At 62.7% G+C, this 13658-nt stretch overlaps 1 protein-coding gene across 1 annotated transcript in view; it reads right to left on the reverse strand.

Annotated features, from left to right (window-relative positions):
• Window positions 1-13658, reverse strand: part of COL11A2 (collagen type XI alpha 2 chain) — a gene marked incomplete at both ends in the record, with an annotated part of 29946 nt that overhangs the window by 2669 nt on the left and 13619 nt on the right. The window contains 48 exon segments of the mRNA XM_080710491.1: window positions 26-133; window positions 376-429; window positions 512-565; window positions 649-756; window positions 1206-1259; window positions 1753-1806; window positions 1928-1981; window positions 2124-2177; window positions 2499-2606; window positions 2960-3013; window positions 3165-3218; window positions 3396-3449; window positions 3594-3647; window positions 3831-3859; window positions 3862-3938; window positions 4133-4186; window positions 4294-4347; window positions 4468-4575; window positions 4676-4783; window positions 4974-5050; window positions 5231-5320; window positions 5461-5568; window positions 5925-5978; window positions 6142-6195; window positions 6303-6356; window positions 6461-6505; window positions 6595-6648; window positions 6735-6779; window positions 6875-6928; window positions 7445-7498; window positions 8671-8778; window positions 8972-9025; window positions 9143-9187; window positions 9286-9339; window positions 9544-9588; window positions 9812-9865; window positions 10387-10431; window positions 10847-10900; window positions 11041-11085; window positions 11638-11691; window positions 12022-12066; window positions 12144-12197; window positions 12380-12433; window positions 12522-12575; window positions 12670-12723; window positions 12801-12854; window positions 13097-13153; window positions 13355-13441. Coding sequence (XP_080566617.1) covers window positions 26-133; window positions 376-429; window positions 512-565; window positions 649-756; window positions 1206-1259; window positions 1753-1806; window positions 1928-1981; window positions 2124-2177; window positions 2499-2606; window positions 2960-3013; window positions 3165-3218; window positions 3396-3449; window positions 3594-3647; window positions 3831-3859; window positions 3862-3938; window positions 4133-4186; window positions 4294-4347; window positions 4468-4575; window positions 4676-4783; window positions 4974-5050; window positions 5231-5320; window positions 5461-5568; window positions 5925-5978; window positions 6142-6195; window positions 6303-6356; window positions 6461-6505; window positions 6595-6648; window positions 6735-6779; window positions 6875-6928; window positions 7445-7498; window positions 8671-8778; window positions 8972-9025; window positions 9143-9187; window positions 9286-9339; window positions 9544-9588; window positions 9812-9865; window positions 10387-10431; window positions 10847-10900; window positions 11041-11085; window positions 11638-11691; window positions 12022-12066; window positions 12144-12197; window positions 12380-12433; window positions 12522-12575; window positions 12670-12723; window positions 12801-12854; window positions 13097-13153; window positions 13355-13441 — 3000 coding nt within the window.

Below are 13658 nucleotides of genomic sequence, written 5' to 3' on the forward strand. Positions count from 1 at the left end.
CCTCCAGGACCCGTCCTCTACCCACCGTCTCTCCCTTCTGTCCAGGGGAGCCCTGAGGGCCAGGAAGGCCCCGGTCGCCCTTCTCCCCTTGCTCTCCCGGGGGTCCGATCAGTCCAATGAGACCCGGGTGGCCCTGGTGTCAGGGGATGCAGAGAGGTCACATGGGTAGAAGAGGAGAGAGAAGACAGAGGGGTCTGGAGAGAGAGCGGCAGTTGTGGGGACCCCCGCCCACCCTAAGGACAGGGAGCTGCGGACCCCCGCCCACCCTAAGGACAGGGAGCTGGCGCCCTGCGGCAGAGCGGAGCTCCCACCACCCCACAGGCTTGGGGGCGAGGGGGACAGACGAACACCTGGCCCACATCTGTCTGCACTGACCTTCTCCCCCTTGACTCCAGCATCACCCCGGAGGCCAGGAAGCCCTGGGGGGCCCTGTGGGGAGACAGGAAGTCACGAGTGGGCCAAGTCCCCCATGCCTCCCATGGCACCCGCCATCCCTGTCCCGGTCACTCACCACAGGCCCCGGGGGCCCAGCCTGGCCTGTGGCTCCAGGACGGCCTTGCTGACCCTACAGGTGGGAGAGAACCCCAGGGGTGAGCCGAGCATCCCCACACCGCACCCCCAGGCTCTGCCCTCCAGGCCGTGACTTACCACTGAGCCCGGGAGCCCCCTCAGACCATCAGGCCCGGGTTTCCCCGCTGGGCCAGCAGGGCCCACAGGACCCGTCTTCCCTGGGGCACCTACAGATCCAGGATCCCCCTGAAACACACACAAGGAATGTGTCCTAAACCGGGTGCGGTGGTGCATGCCTGTAATCCCAGCACTTGGGAGGCTGAGACGGGAGGATCACAGGTTCAAGACCAGCCTCAGCAATATAGTAAGGCTCTCGGCAACTTTAACAAGACCACTGTTTCCAAATAAAAATTAAAATAAGGATGAAGGTATAACATCCCCACTGCCAAAAAAAAAAAAAAAATAGGGCTGGAGGTATAACTCAAAGGTAGAATGACTGGATTTGATCCCTAGTGCCATGACGGGGGGGGGGGGGGGGCAGGCAGGAGGCGTGTAGCTCTGAGTTAGTACATACCTGGGTCAATCCCCAATGCCAAAATAAAATAAAGTGTCCTTAAGACCAGAGAAGGGGATGATGGGCGGGGTGGGGGACGGAGGCGCCAGAGCATGGACAACCCGGAACCCTGTGCCCTCACCTTGGCCCCCTTCTCTCCCTGTCGCCCCTCTGGACCAGGTGTGCCGGCAGGACCCTGGGGACAGGGACGGGAGGGAGGGGAGATGAGGAGGAGCGCGACGGCTCAGCTCATCCCCTGCACACACACACACACACACACACACACACACACACACACACACGACCTGTTCACAGCCCGTAAGAACAGGTACCACTGCTCCAGTTGTTAATATCAAGTAGTTCTGTGCGTGCGGTGAGGAGCCCACTTCCCACTCAGTGGCCCAACTCCTGCCCCAGCAACTAAGGGGTTAAGCCTGGTCTTGGGGGGTGGGTCTCTAGAAAAGCCAGCCCCCTCCCCTCGTGTCCATCCTGACTGGCCAGTGAATACCACCACCCTTGGCAAGAACATATAAACCCAAGAACCAAGACACCCAGTACCCAGCACACTGATAAGCCTGCCTGTGCCCCCCCAGGACAACCCAGACGCCAGGCATCCCCTGCCGATCACCGCCATCATCCACCCTACCCAAGGACTGCCGCCCCAGCGCCCGGCCGGCCACCTTGCTTACCCGCTTTCCAAGTGGCCCGGGGGGTCCGTTCTCCCCAGTGGGACCAGGTGATCCCTAAAGAGGAGGGAATTGGGTGGATGTGTGGCTCCAGCCAATGGCCCCTTGGGAGTGGTGCACAGAAGAGGGGTACAGGTCCCGACCGCTTGGGTCAGTGTGGGGGTCACTGGACACTCACAGGCTGTCCCGGCTCGCCGTCCTCTCCTCGGTCCCCCTTCGCACCATCCTGGCCCTGCAGATGAAGCAAGGTCAGGAGTGGGCCCCCCAAAACTCCATCCCTCCTCTCCCTCCTCTGACCACACCCTGCTTCCCAACACCCAAGCCCATCCATCGCACAGAGACCCCCGAGACCTCCCCTCTCTGGTAAGACTCACCCGAGGGCCGCCCTCTCCAGGGGGGCCAGGGTCACCAGGAAAACCGACCGGGCCCTGAGGCAGAGGAAGGGCAAAGGTCAGGGCCAGCACAGACCCCACGCGCGTCCTCTCTGCGGGCAGAGCCCACGCTACCACCCTGAGAACGGCTCCGCACCCCATCTCCTGTGTGCCTTCTGATACCCTTGGGGTGCTACCTAGAGGGCATCTCTGCTCTCTCGCTGCACCCTGACCCCACACATGCCTCCCAGGAGACCCTGTTCCCAGACCTCCCTCCTGGGCACCCTCTCCCCGGGGCTTTCCACACTCCCAGGTCTTTACTCCCACACCCACGCCCAGGTCTCCCACTCACAGGGCTCCCCTCTCCCCCAGACTCACGGGGTTCCCTTTGGGGCCGTCGTCGCCCGTGGGGCCCTTCGGCCCGGGTGGCCCTGCCTCTCCCGGCTGCCCCGACTCTCCTTTCTCCCCACGTTCCCCACGCGGGCCCTGGAGGAGGAGCAGAAGGACAGATGGCCTGAGGGGTCCCGAATCAGGGGGCAGCCCCCGCTTCCAGACACCTTGAGCCTCCCGAGCCCGGAGACAGTGGGACACCCAGAGGAATCAGGCCTCTGCGGCAGCCCCCCCATTCCCTCCCCCTCAAGGGCAGAGTGGCAGGACTCAGGAGGCCGGCAGCAGGCGCCCTGGGGTGGTCCAGCTTGCGGAGGTCACAGGTAAAGGGCAGGCAGGGGTGAAGGGTGACGGGTGAAAGGTGAGGGGTGAAGGGTGAAGGGTGAGGGGTGAGGGGTGAAGGGTGAGGGGTGAAGGGTACCAGGGATCAGGGCTTCAGAACCGTCACTCACCTTGACACCCGGCTCGCCCTGGACCCCTGGAGATCCCGACTCTCCCGGCTCCCCCTACAAAGAGATGGGGTCAGAATCGTCCCTGTGCCCCAAGTCCTCATGCACCCCACATCTCATTCTCTTTTGTACTCTAACCAAAACAGGCAGAAATCCCACCCTCATCCCCAGCCCCCAAGACCAGTCGGTTCACCCCCTTCCTGGTTACCTTCTCGCCAGGGGGACCCAGGTTCCCAACACCTCCCGGGGGACCTTGTGGGCCCTGGAAGAGGAACAGAAAGAGAAGTCACCTTCTAGGCGAGACAGGGGTGCGGTCGAGGGCCCCCGGGGACCAGGGCATCGCTTAGCACCTGAGATTGGACTGGAGCTTATGTCTGGGGAAAGGGAGGCAGGGGGCTGACCACATTGACCCGAGGCGACAAGGACTGGGGGGACTTACGTCAGCGCCGTTGGGTCCAGCAGGGCCGCGAGGTCCTGGGGGGCCGGGTGGTCCCTGGGGGGTACAGATAAGCCAGGGTGGGGGAGGGAAGGGAGAGGAGGAGTCTGAAGGACAGAGGCTGAAGAGGGCTGGGGAGCAGCAGACCAGGGAGGGGGAGGGGTGACATTCCAGTGTGGCGGGGCTGGGGGCCACACTCACCATAGGACCCACGTCTCCTGTCTCCCCCTTCTCCCCGGAGGGGCCTGGCATGCCCTGTGCAGAGATACAGAGCACACACCGGGTGACCAGACACCCAGAGCGCAGCCCTGGGCAGCCAGGGCCCACAGCTCCCCCCAGACCCACGCGCCTCCCCAGCACCCTGGCCCCATCCCCGGCAGGGCCCAGGCAAACCCTCCTGATCCCGTCTTCCAGCCCCGCCCACACCCCGTAGCCAACCTGCAGGCCGATGGGCCCCGGGGGCCCGTTGAAGCCTCGTGTCCCTTCATCCCCTTTGGCTCCGAAGTGTCCCTGGGGGCCCCGAGCTCCAGGCTCCCCATCTGCTCCCTGGAGGGGGACAGGGCCAAGGACGTGAAGATGGCCTTGGTCTTAGCTAGCTGTTCTCTGCGCACGGACCCCTCAGAGCTGGACACCAGAGCCCCCACTCCAGCCTGGACCCCAGGGCAGAGGGGATCGGGGACCGACTAGAGGCTGTGGGCCTCGGGTGGGTACAGGGGTCACCGCTGGGCAGGGCCACTCACCGCTGCTCCGGGCTGCCCCACAGGGCCGATGGGCCCGGGAGGTCCAGGAGGGCCCTGGGGAGGAAGAAGAGTCAGAGACACCAGGACCGGGAGAGAAGGCAGGAGGGGGCAAGGTCAAAGGCCGGGAGATCAGAGGTCAAGGTCGAGGACGCTTAGCTTACATGTTCACCCTTGTTCCCCTTGGTGCCTTTCTGTCCGGGGTCTCCCACCTCGCCCTGGGAGGAGAAGGCAACGGGGCTTAGAGAATCAAGGCTGATGGCGGGTCATCGGGCAGGGAGGTGCCGCATCAGCCCTCCACCTGGAGGGAGGACTGGCCGGCTCTGTGGGCCTCTCACCTTGTCTCCATCCTCTCCGGCCACGCCCGGGGGGCCGGCAGGACCAGGAAGCCCCACGGGACCCTGCACCCCATCGCGGCCAGTGGGACCAATGGGGCCCTTCTCGCCCTGTGGGAAATGAAGGAAGGAGTCACGGCCTGGACGTGGCCAGGGAACCACGGCCAAAGCCCCGGCCCTCCCTCGCAGACCCGGCCTGGGCTCCACTCACCGGGACGCCTTTCTCACCGGCTGCTCCAGGGGGACCCTGCGGGCCTGGGCGCCCTGGGGGCCCAATGGGTCCCCCGGATCCTGCTGCACCTCGCTCCCCCGGGGAGCCCTGAGAGAGGGGATGGAGTGAGGACCCCCACCAGGAAAGAGACCCCAGCCCACCCATAGGAGAGCACCCTGACCATGGCACCCAGTCAGACACAGCTGACTAACTCTAGACTCCCTCCGCCCAGTCCCATGGGTCCAGCCTGACCCAATTCCTAATCCTTCCTCTCCCCTGGGCCCCAGGTCCCTCTCACTGCCCCAAGGACCCCAGACTCACTGCAGGGCCAGGAGGGCCAGCCGGACCTTCATTCCCCTTCAGACCAGGCCCACCCTGTAAACCACAGATTTGGGACAGCCGGTGAGACAGGAAGATGGGGCGTCATAGAAACGGGCTCCAGGAGGCAGGCGGCAGGAGGAGGGCCGGGGGGGGGGGGCAGAGCGGCGCAGGAGGGCCAGGGTGCAGGGCAACTTGTTATAGGCTATAGGCGGTCGGCTCTGGGGTCTCACGCACAGCAGTGCCCGGGAGTCCTCTCTCTCCTGGGAAGCCCCTCAGACCAGCAGGGCCGTCCTTCCCCGGGGCCCCGGGGGGACCAGGGTCACCCTGAAAGGAAAGAAGAGATGCTGAGTGATAGATAGGCTTGTCCCAGACTGGACGGAGAGATCTCGGGCCCCCAGCGTCCCCCCATCACCTGTTCCCTCCGGCCCCAGCCCCCCGGGTCCCCTCCCCGGCCCCTCGCTGACCTTTGTCCCTTCTTTTCCAGATGTGCCAGGCAGTCCCTGCTCGCCAGGAGGCCCTGGGGGGCCTGGGTGACCTCGCTCCCCCATGGGCCCGCTCTCTCCTGCGGCTCCCTGGGGAGGAAGCGTGGCCATGCTCAGCCCCTCCCTCGGTCCCACTGACTGCCCAAGGAGCCCACCCTGGCCACCCTAAAACACCCCTCCAGGGCCCCTTCATCCTGGCCCCATGGGGGGTCCCTGGGCCTCTCTCCGGTTTTGTCTTCTGTAGTGTGGGGTAATGGCGCCACCTTGTGTCCATTTGGGGAACTGCCTCTTCTCCAAAAGGGGAGAGCTGTGAGGTTGAGGACCCTGCCCCAAATCCCAAACCCAGGGTCAGGCAGGCAAAGGGGGTGGGGCCCTGTGCCCGGGAGAAGAGGCCCAGACCCACTGACTCCGGGTCTGCAGCCTGCTCTTCCTGGGGACACACATACCTGAGGTCCCACCACACCAGGGGGCCCAGGGGGGCCGGTCTTTCCTTGGAAACCCTGAGACGGGAAGAGAGGACAGTCAGGGCAGGTGGGGACACTGAGGCAGATCCAGGGCCCAGGCTTTCTCTGCCAGGAGGACCTCCCGCGGCCTTCCAGAAAGCTCCAGGGTCTGGGCGTCTGGCAGAGGCACCCAAGATAGGTGACCAGGACGGGCACTTACCACTTCTCCTCTCTGGCCTGGGTGTCCTGGCAGCCCGTCCTTCCCAGGGGGGCCCTGGAAGGGGTTCAGATGTCGGTGAACTTTAGGCTGAGGAGGGGGGTGGGGAAGAAAGACTCAGAACTGAGGTGGGTCAGAGGTCGGCGGTCCGGCGGTCCACTTACCGGAGGGCCTTTGGGGCCAGGAAATCCATTGGGGCCCTGGGGTCCAGGAAGACCCTAGAGACAGAGATGTGGGTCCAATGAGGAGACGGGGGGGCTGGGCAGGGGGCATGGCTTCCTCCCTGGGGAACCCCAGGGAAGGACACTCAGGTGGCACTCACCCTCTCTCCAGGGGGCCCATGGGGGCCATCACCGCCAGACGTTCCCTGCAGGGGAGACAGAGATGGAGTGCCAGAAGCCGCTTCCCAGCCATGCCCGAGGGAGGACGGGTGAGGGGCACTGGAGAATCACCAACCTTAGCTCCGGACTTCCCGGTGGCACCCCGGGGTCCCCGCTGACCCCGTGGACCCTAGGGGGAGGGGAGGGGAGTTGTCAGAAACATACAAATGTGCCAGCTGGGTCTCCCCCACCCGCCCTTCACCCCGCTGCACTCACCGTGGGGCCCCGCTCTCCCCGAGGCCCTGATTTTCCCGACAGGCCCTGGTGGGAGTAGAGACAGCATCACCCTGTGGTCCCCTGGCCCCCCAGAGCCCTCCAGGCCCTCCACCCGCACCCTCTCCCTTCCCCCAGCTTACCCGGGCCCCCTTCTCCCCACTGGCTCCAGGAAAACCAGGAAATCCCAGGGACCCCTGGTGAGGACGGAGAAGGGAGGAGTCATTAAGGGGCCTGGAGAGGCCATGGGGGACCCGGGCCTTGCCGACAACTAGGTGGCCCTGGACTAAGGTCTACGGCTCTTTGGGACTCTATTATCATTGCTTGGTAGATGGGCTGCTCGATTTGGGTCCTGAGAACCAAACCCAGGGATCTTCTACCTCTCAGCTATACCCTCAGCCCTTTTTAAATTTTTTTTCAGTACTGGGGATGGAACCCAGGGGCATTCTACCCCCGAGCTACACCGACGGCCCTATTTTTTTATTCTTTATTTTGAAACAGGGTCTCACTGAGTTGCAGAGGATCTCAAGAAATCGCTGGCCTCAATGGTGCAATCTTCCTGAGTCAGCCTCCCGAGTCCTGGGACTACAGGCATGCACCACCACGCCCAGCCTGGGTCTCTATTTCTAAATCTGTCAAGTGGGAGTCGGCGACATTCTCTCTAGGGTGCCCTATTACAGGCCAGGATACAGGTGGAATAAATATCACATCACCTTGGGACCCTGGCGTCCGGGGTAGCCAGGCAGACCAGGAACACCCAGCTTGCCCTGTGGGGGGACAGAGGGCAGTTAGGAATGAGAGGAGGCATCGATGCTACGCCACCCCGGGGACCCCAGCACTGGGAGGCGCGCGCCAGCCCCCGCGGCCACATCCCCGTCAGGCTCCCGGCCCCCGGTCCCTGTCTGCCGCCCCGCGGCTGCCTGGCTTGAAGCACCTCTTCCCAAAGGTGGACTGTCCCCAACTCTAGTGCTGGGATCTCCCCTCCCCCGAGCCTTCAGACTAGTCTGCAGCGAGGTCAGGCCCTTCGGGGTCGCTGTGACCCAGCCGCTGCCCGCCTGCGGCCTCAGCGGCTCCACCCAGCCCAGTCCCCTCACACCACCCAACTCCTGCCCCTTGCTTTTTATTTTGTGGTGCTGGGGATTGAGCCCAGGGGCATTCTACCTTCAAGCTACACCCCCAGCCCTATTTTATATTTTACGTGGAAACAAGGTGTCACTAAGTTGCTGACAGCCTTGCTAAACTGTTGAAGCTGGCCCAGAACTTGCGACCCTCCTGTCTCAGCCTCCCAAGTGCTGAGATTACAGGCATGCACTACCATGCTCTTTTTTTATTTACTTTTTATATTTTGTGGTACTTGGGGGGTGGAACCCAGTGGGGCTTCTACCACCAGGCTATACCCCCAGCCCTATTTTTTGGTTTTTATTTAGGAACAGGGTCTTGCTAAGACCCTCACTCAGATGCTAAGGATGACTTTGAACCTGCGACCCTCCTGCCTCAGTCTCCCCAGTGCCGGGCTTACAGGTGGTGCCTGGCCTATTTTTTATTTTTAAACAGGATCTTGCTAAGTTGCTAATATTCTCACAGAGTTACTGAGGCTGGCCTTGAACCTGCACCCTGTCCCGCGGGCACTGGGATTGCAGGCGTGCACCACCATGCCTGGCTTCTCTTTGCCTCTCTGTTTTTGCTTTCTTTTGTGGTTCCGGGGATTGAACCCAGGACCTTGTGCATACAAGCCACGGGCTCTACCACCGAGCTACACCCCAGCCCTGCCTGCCTCATAGCCCCTCCTCAAGCCCACACAGAGGAGCATAATTAACGCATGGCCTTCTCCGACCGACCTGCTGACTTCTGCTATTGGTCCCCCCCATCCCCCCCTGCCTAGTTCTCAGCCTACCACCAATATCCCACGTCCGCAGAGGTCAAGCCCAGACCCCATCACCTTCTCGCCCACGAGCCCAGGGGGGCCGGGATCCCCAGTGGGTCCAGTACGTCCTTTCGGCCCTTCCGGTCCATCTTCTCCCCGGGATCCAGGGACTCCGACCTCGCCCTGGGGGAGAGGGGGTGGTGGGTGTTGGGGACAGGGGAGGGCCTGATCCCCCGGGGGCAGGCGGACACCAGCCAGGCTGAGGGGGTGTGCCGAGAGGGCCGGGGACTTTGGGGTCTCAAGGGAAAGGCTGGTGCCGGGCTCCAGGTGGAGGGGTCAGGACGTGGAGTCGGGGGCCGCGGGGGCTTCTGCTCACCCTGTCGCCCTTCACGCCCACGTCTCCTTTGAAGCCTGGAAAGCCGTCCTCGCCCTGAGAAAGACCCACGTGAGAACCACCACGGCGGAGGCCCGGGAGTTAAATGAGGGGCTCGGAACACGGTGGAAAGGTGGGTCTGCGGGGCGGGGCTGGGAGTGGGCTGGCGCTCACCTTCTCACCCTTATGACCCTTCAGGCCCCGGATGCCGTCCACACCCTGCAGGTGGAGGGAGGACAGAGCAGAGACCAGCCATCAGGGGGGCTGGGCTGGAGACCGAGCTCCTGAGACCCCAGCTCTGCCCCCCGGTCACGTACCTTGACGCCTCGGGGTCCTGGGTACCCGAGAGGACCCTGAGGTCCAGATGGACCCTAGGAGGAGGAGGACGGGCATTTGTGAAGAGGCCTCGGGTGTGGCCCTGGGGACTTCAGGGGGAAAATGGAGGGAGAGGGACGGCTCCGGAGTCGGGATGAGGTTCCAGGTTGGAGGAGCGGAGAAGACTGCGAGGGCGGTGTGGACGGCAGACGAGGGAACGCCTAGGCCCGGGGCCGTGGAAGGAGGCCCCAAGAGCTCACCTGGTTCCCTTTGGTTCCGGGGGGACCTTCCTTCCCGGGGTGGCCCTGTGGGTGGGAGATGGAGGATGTGACCCCTGTCACTTCCCTTTGCCCCCCACGCTGCCCCAGCTCAGCTCCCCCCGTGACCTAACAAAGCCGACTGACCACGGTCAGGCACCGATGACCTTCAGGTGCAAGGCACGCGTGTGGACGGGCACTAAGGAGCCCAGAGGGGCACTCTGGGCAGACGGTCAAGGGAAATCTGGGCTAAGGTTGGGGGCTCACTTACTGGGGGTCCATCTGAGCCAGGCATGCCAGGGAGCCCTGGTTTCCCTCGAGGACCCTGCGGGAAGATGAGGAGGACCCAGGTCACCAGAGAAGTCAGTCCTGACACCGCTAAAGCCCCAGCATGCATGTATGTATGTAGGTATGCATGTATGTATGCATACATGCACGAATTCATGTATGTATGTATGTGTGTATGTATGTATGATGTATGAGGGGAACTCAGGGGCCTTCTACCTCTGAGCTCTATACACCCAGCCCTTTTTTTATATATATTTTATAATCTTTTTCTTTTATTTATTATTCTTTTATATATATTTTAATACTTTAAATATATATTTTTGGTATTAGGGATTGAGTCCAGGGACAGTCTATTTCCAAGCCACACTCCCAACCCTTTTGGTTTTTACGTTGAAACAGAGTCTCGCTAAGTTTCTGAGGCTGGCCTTGAACCTGTGATCCTCCTGTTTCAGCCTCCCAGGTACTGGGATGACAGACATGACCACCGCACCCATCTCCCAGGAGACATTTCAATTCCTCCCTACACACCCCCAAAAACCTATCCCCCAAACCACTCACCTTCTCTCCATGAGGGCCGGTGGCACCCTGAGGCCCAGGGAGACCCTACACACAGGGAGGGAGAAGTCACAGGGGCCTCCAGGGGTGCGCCACTCTCCCCAGCCCACCTCCGTATCCCCATTTAAAGCATGAGGTCCTGGGACCCTCACTGTCCTGACCCAGCTGGAGTCTTTGTGTGTGTGTGTGTGTGTGTGGGGGGGGGGGGTAGTGGGGATGGACCCAGGGGCATTCTACCTCCAAGCTACACCCCCAGCCTATTTTTTATTCTTGATTTTGAAACACGTTCTCAGTGGAGTTGCCAAGGGCCTCACTAAGTAGCTGAGGCTGGCCACGATCCGTGATCTTCCTGTCTCAGCCTCCGAACGCTGGGATTACAAGTGTGCGCCGCCACACCCGGCTCATGTAGAGTCTGGCCCGGGGCGGTCACTGGGGTTGGGGAGCCGGGGTCAGGGCCACTCACCTGGGTCCCAGGAGTTCCCTGCTGCCCAGGCGGTCCTGGCTCTCCCTGGGGTCCCTGGAAACAGGCAGCCAGGCAGGGGTCAGAAAGGCGTGCTGACAGAACAATCGGGCAGCGCTTTGGGGCAGCCAAGAGGGAGGCGGGGAGGTGATGGGGGTGAACTTCCGCCAGGCCGGGCCCCTGTGCACACCACTCACCAAGCTTCCTTTGGGGCCGTGGGGACCGTCCATGCCTCGGACTCCCTGGAACACGAGAGGGGTGTGAGCAGGCTGGCGGGGGCCAGGCCCCAGGGACCTGTGGTTGCTGAGAGGCGAGGCCATTCCAGAGAGGGCACTCGGCAGCCGTGGCCAGACCGCCAGTCATCCCAGGTCTAAGCAAAGCATGGCTGCGGCTGAAGCCGCAGGGCGTGGGCTGGGGTGCCAGGCTTTCTGCTTTGATTCCTAGAGGACTTCCTTTTTGTCTTTTCAGTGTGAACCCAGGGACACTCTCTCCAAGCTACACCCTCAGCCCTTTTTATTTTTATTTTGAAACAGGGTCACACTGCGTTGCTAAGGGTCTAAGTGCTGTCTCAGCCTCCCAAGTACAGGGCTCACAGGCAGGTGCCACCATGCCCATCAAGGATTTTCATTTTGTTCTGGCTGCGCTCAGGCCCTCCAAGGGGACCCTCCAAGTGTTTCTGGGGGTGAAAGCTGGGGTGGGGACAGGAGGGAGAGGGAGGAGGGAGGCGGGTAGGAAGTTGGAGAGTTGGCGAGGTCAAGGTAGAAGGTTGGGGTTGGGAGCCAGGGGTCACTTACTGGGGGTCCAGGAATACCAGGTGGGCCCTTGGGGCCAAGGAGTCCTCGAGGTCCCTGCATTCAAGATTGGGGGGCAATGGCATGAGTGGGTGACAGAAACTGTGTCCTCAAGTCCCTCTTGTGCCCATGCCCCTCCCTGGCCTGCCCCCGCCTCGTACTAGGATTGAACCCAAAGGCATTCTGCCTCCAAGCAAAACCCTCAGCCATTTTTATTTTTCATCTTGAAACAAGGTCTGGCTAAACTTCTGAGGCTGGCCTCAAACCTTCAACCCTCCTGTCTCAGCCTCCTAGGTCCTGGGATAACAGGTGTGCACCCCCACGCTGGGCATCCCCTGGCTTCCCTTGGGCTCCCCGCTCCAGTCCAACCGACCCCTCGGCACTCACCGACTCTCCCGGCAGTCCCCGAGGCCCAATCTCCCCTTCGTCTCCCTAGAGGAGGACACAGTGAAGCAGCCCTGCCTTCTAGACTTCTCCTGCCCCCACCCCAGCCCTGCCCCGGCACTCACCCGCTCTCCGTCCTCGCCTGGGGGCCCAGGAAGTCCCTGGGCACCAGTGTCACCCTGGAAAATGGGGGGACAGCTAAGAGGGGCCTCGGCGCCTCTAACACAGGCAAACGCTGGCCCCCTTCGATTTGTCGAACAATTGCAGCCACCGAGCTCCTCCTGAGCCCCCACCCTCCTCGAGCCCTCCCTCCCCTCCACAGAAGACCTGGCCACCTCCAGCGCCGACCCCGGACACTCACCCGATGCCCCTTCCCCCCAGGCAGCCCTGGCAGTCCATCGAAGCCACGGTCACCCTAAGGAAAAGAACAGCCAGTGTGGGGCCCGGCCCCTTTCTGTGAGACCCTTTCTGTGGGCGGGGTGATGCAGGGGTCCCGCTGTTACCTTCACGCCAGGTTCCCCAGGCATTCCTCGGGCTCCATCAGCCCCTGCACGCCCCTGGAGGTACGAGGAAATGTCTCAGCGAGTCGGGGCACAGTCCTCCCTCCAAGCCCTGTCCCCCCCAGTCCCCATCCCTCCCCGGGGTACGCACCCTTCTCCCGGCCTTGCCAGGAGGGCCGGTGAGGCCCTGCGGTCCTCTGGGGCCCTGGTGGGGGAGAGACGGGCAGGGTTAGCAGCATGGATGCAGGAGGGCCTGGGATGGGGACCATTCGGGGCCCTCACCTGAGGTCCTAGGTCTCCAGATTCTCCCTTCAGGCCGGGGCTCCCAGGCTGTCCCTGCGACAGGGAAGAGGGGGTGGCCATGTTGAGGGTCACAGGCAATGGTGACCTCCAAGCCCTCCCCCAGAGAGGAGAAACAACTCAACCCAGCTCCTTTCCAGAACTATCCATACCCCCAACACACACACACACACACACTCACACACACTCACACACACTCACACACTTACACACATTCACACACTCACACACACTCACACACATCAAGGAGCCTTTAGAGCAGCACGCCCCTGACTCACCAAGGGACCAGGGCGGCCGGTGTACCCCATGGGGCCGGGTGGTCCGCGGAGTGCCAGCTAGGGGGAGTGGGCACGGCAGAGATGAGGAGGGGCAGCCGGAGAGCCCCGACACCCCCAAGCTCAGCCCATTCCTAGTCCTCACCCCAAGCCCAATTTCCCTCCTAGCCCCAAATCAACCCAGACCTGCCCTGCCCTCCCTTCACCCTCCAGACCTCCCCCGACCCCACAGCCGCCCCCACCCGACCCCAGGCTCCTCACCCGGGCCTGCTGCAGGATGGCCTGGGCCTGCGCCTCCTGGGCGGCCACCACGGGCCCCTTCTCACCCGCACTGCTGCCGAACCGGAACTGAGGGCCAGGAGACAGGGCCAGGTTCCCTTCAAGGAAATCCCGGCGCCCTCCCGACCAGAGCCTCACCCGACACTTCCCCTACCCCGGCATCTCCTGGGCACGCTGGTGGCCACTTGGAGGCTCAGAAACCCAACCTCGGTCCTTATCCCCTCTCTAGTGTGTGTGAGTGTGTGTGTTTGTGTAATACTAGACTGAGCCCCGGGGCATTGTCCCT

This window comes from Muscardinus avellanarius, assembly GCF_963383645.1.
Source record: "Muscardinus avellanarius genome assembly, chromosome: 14".
NCBI lineage: Eukaryota > Metazoa > Chordata > Mammalia > Rodentia > Gliridae > Muscardinus > Muscardinus avellanarius.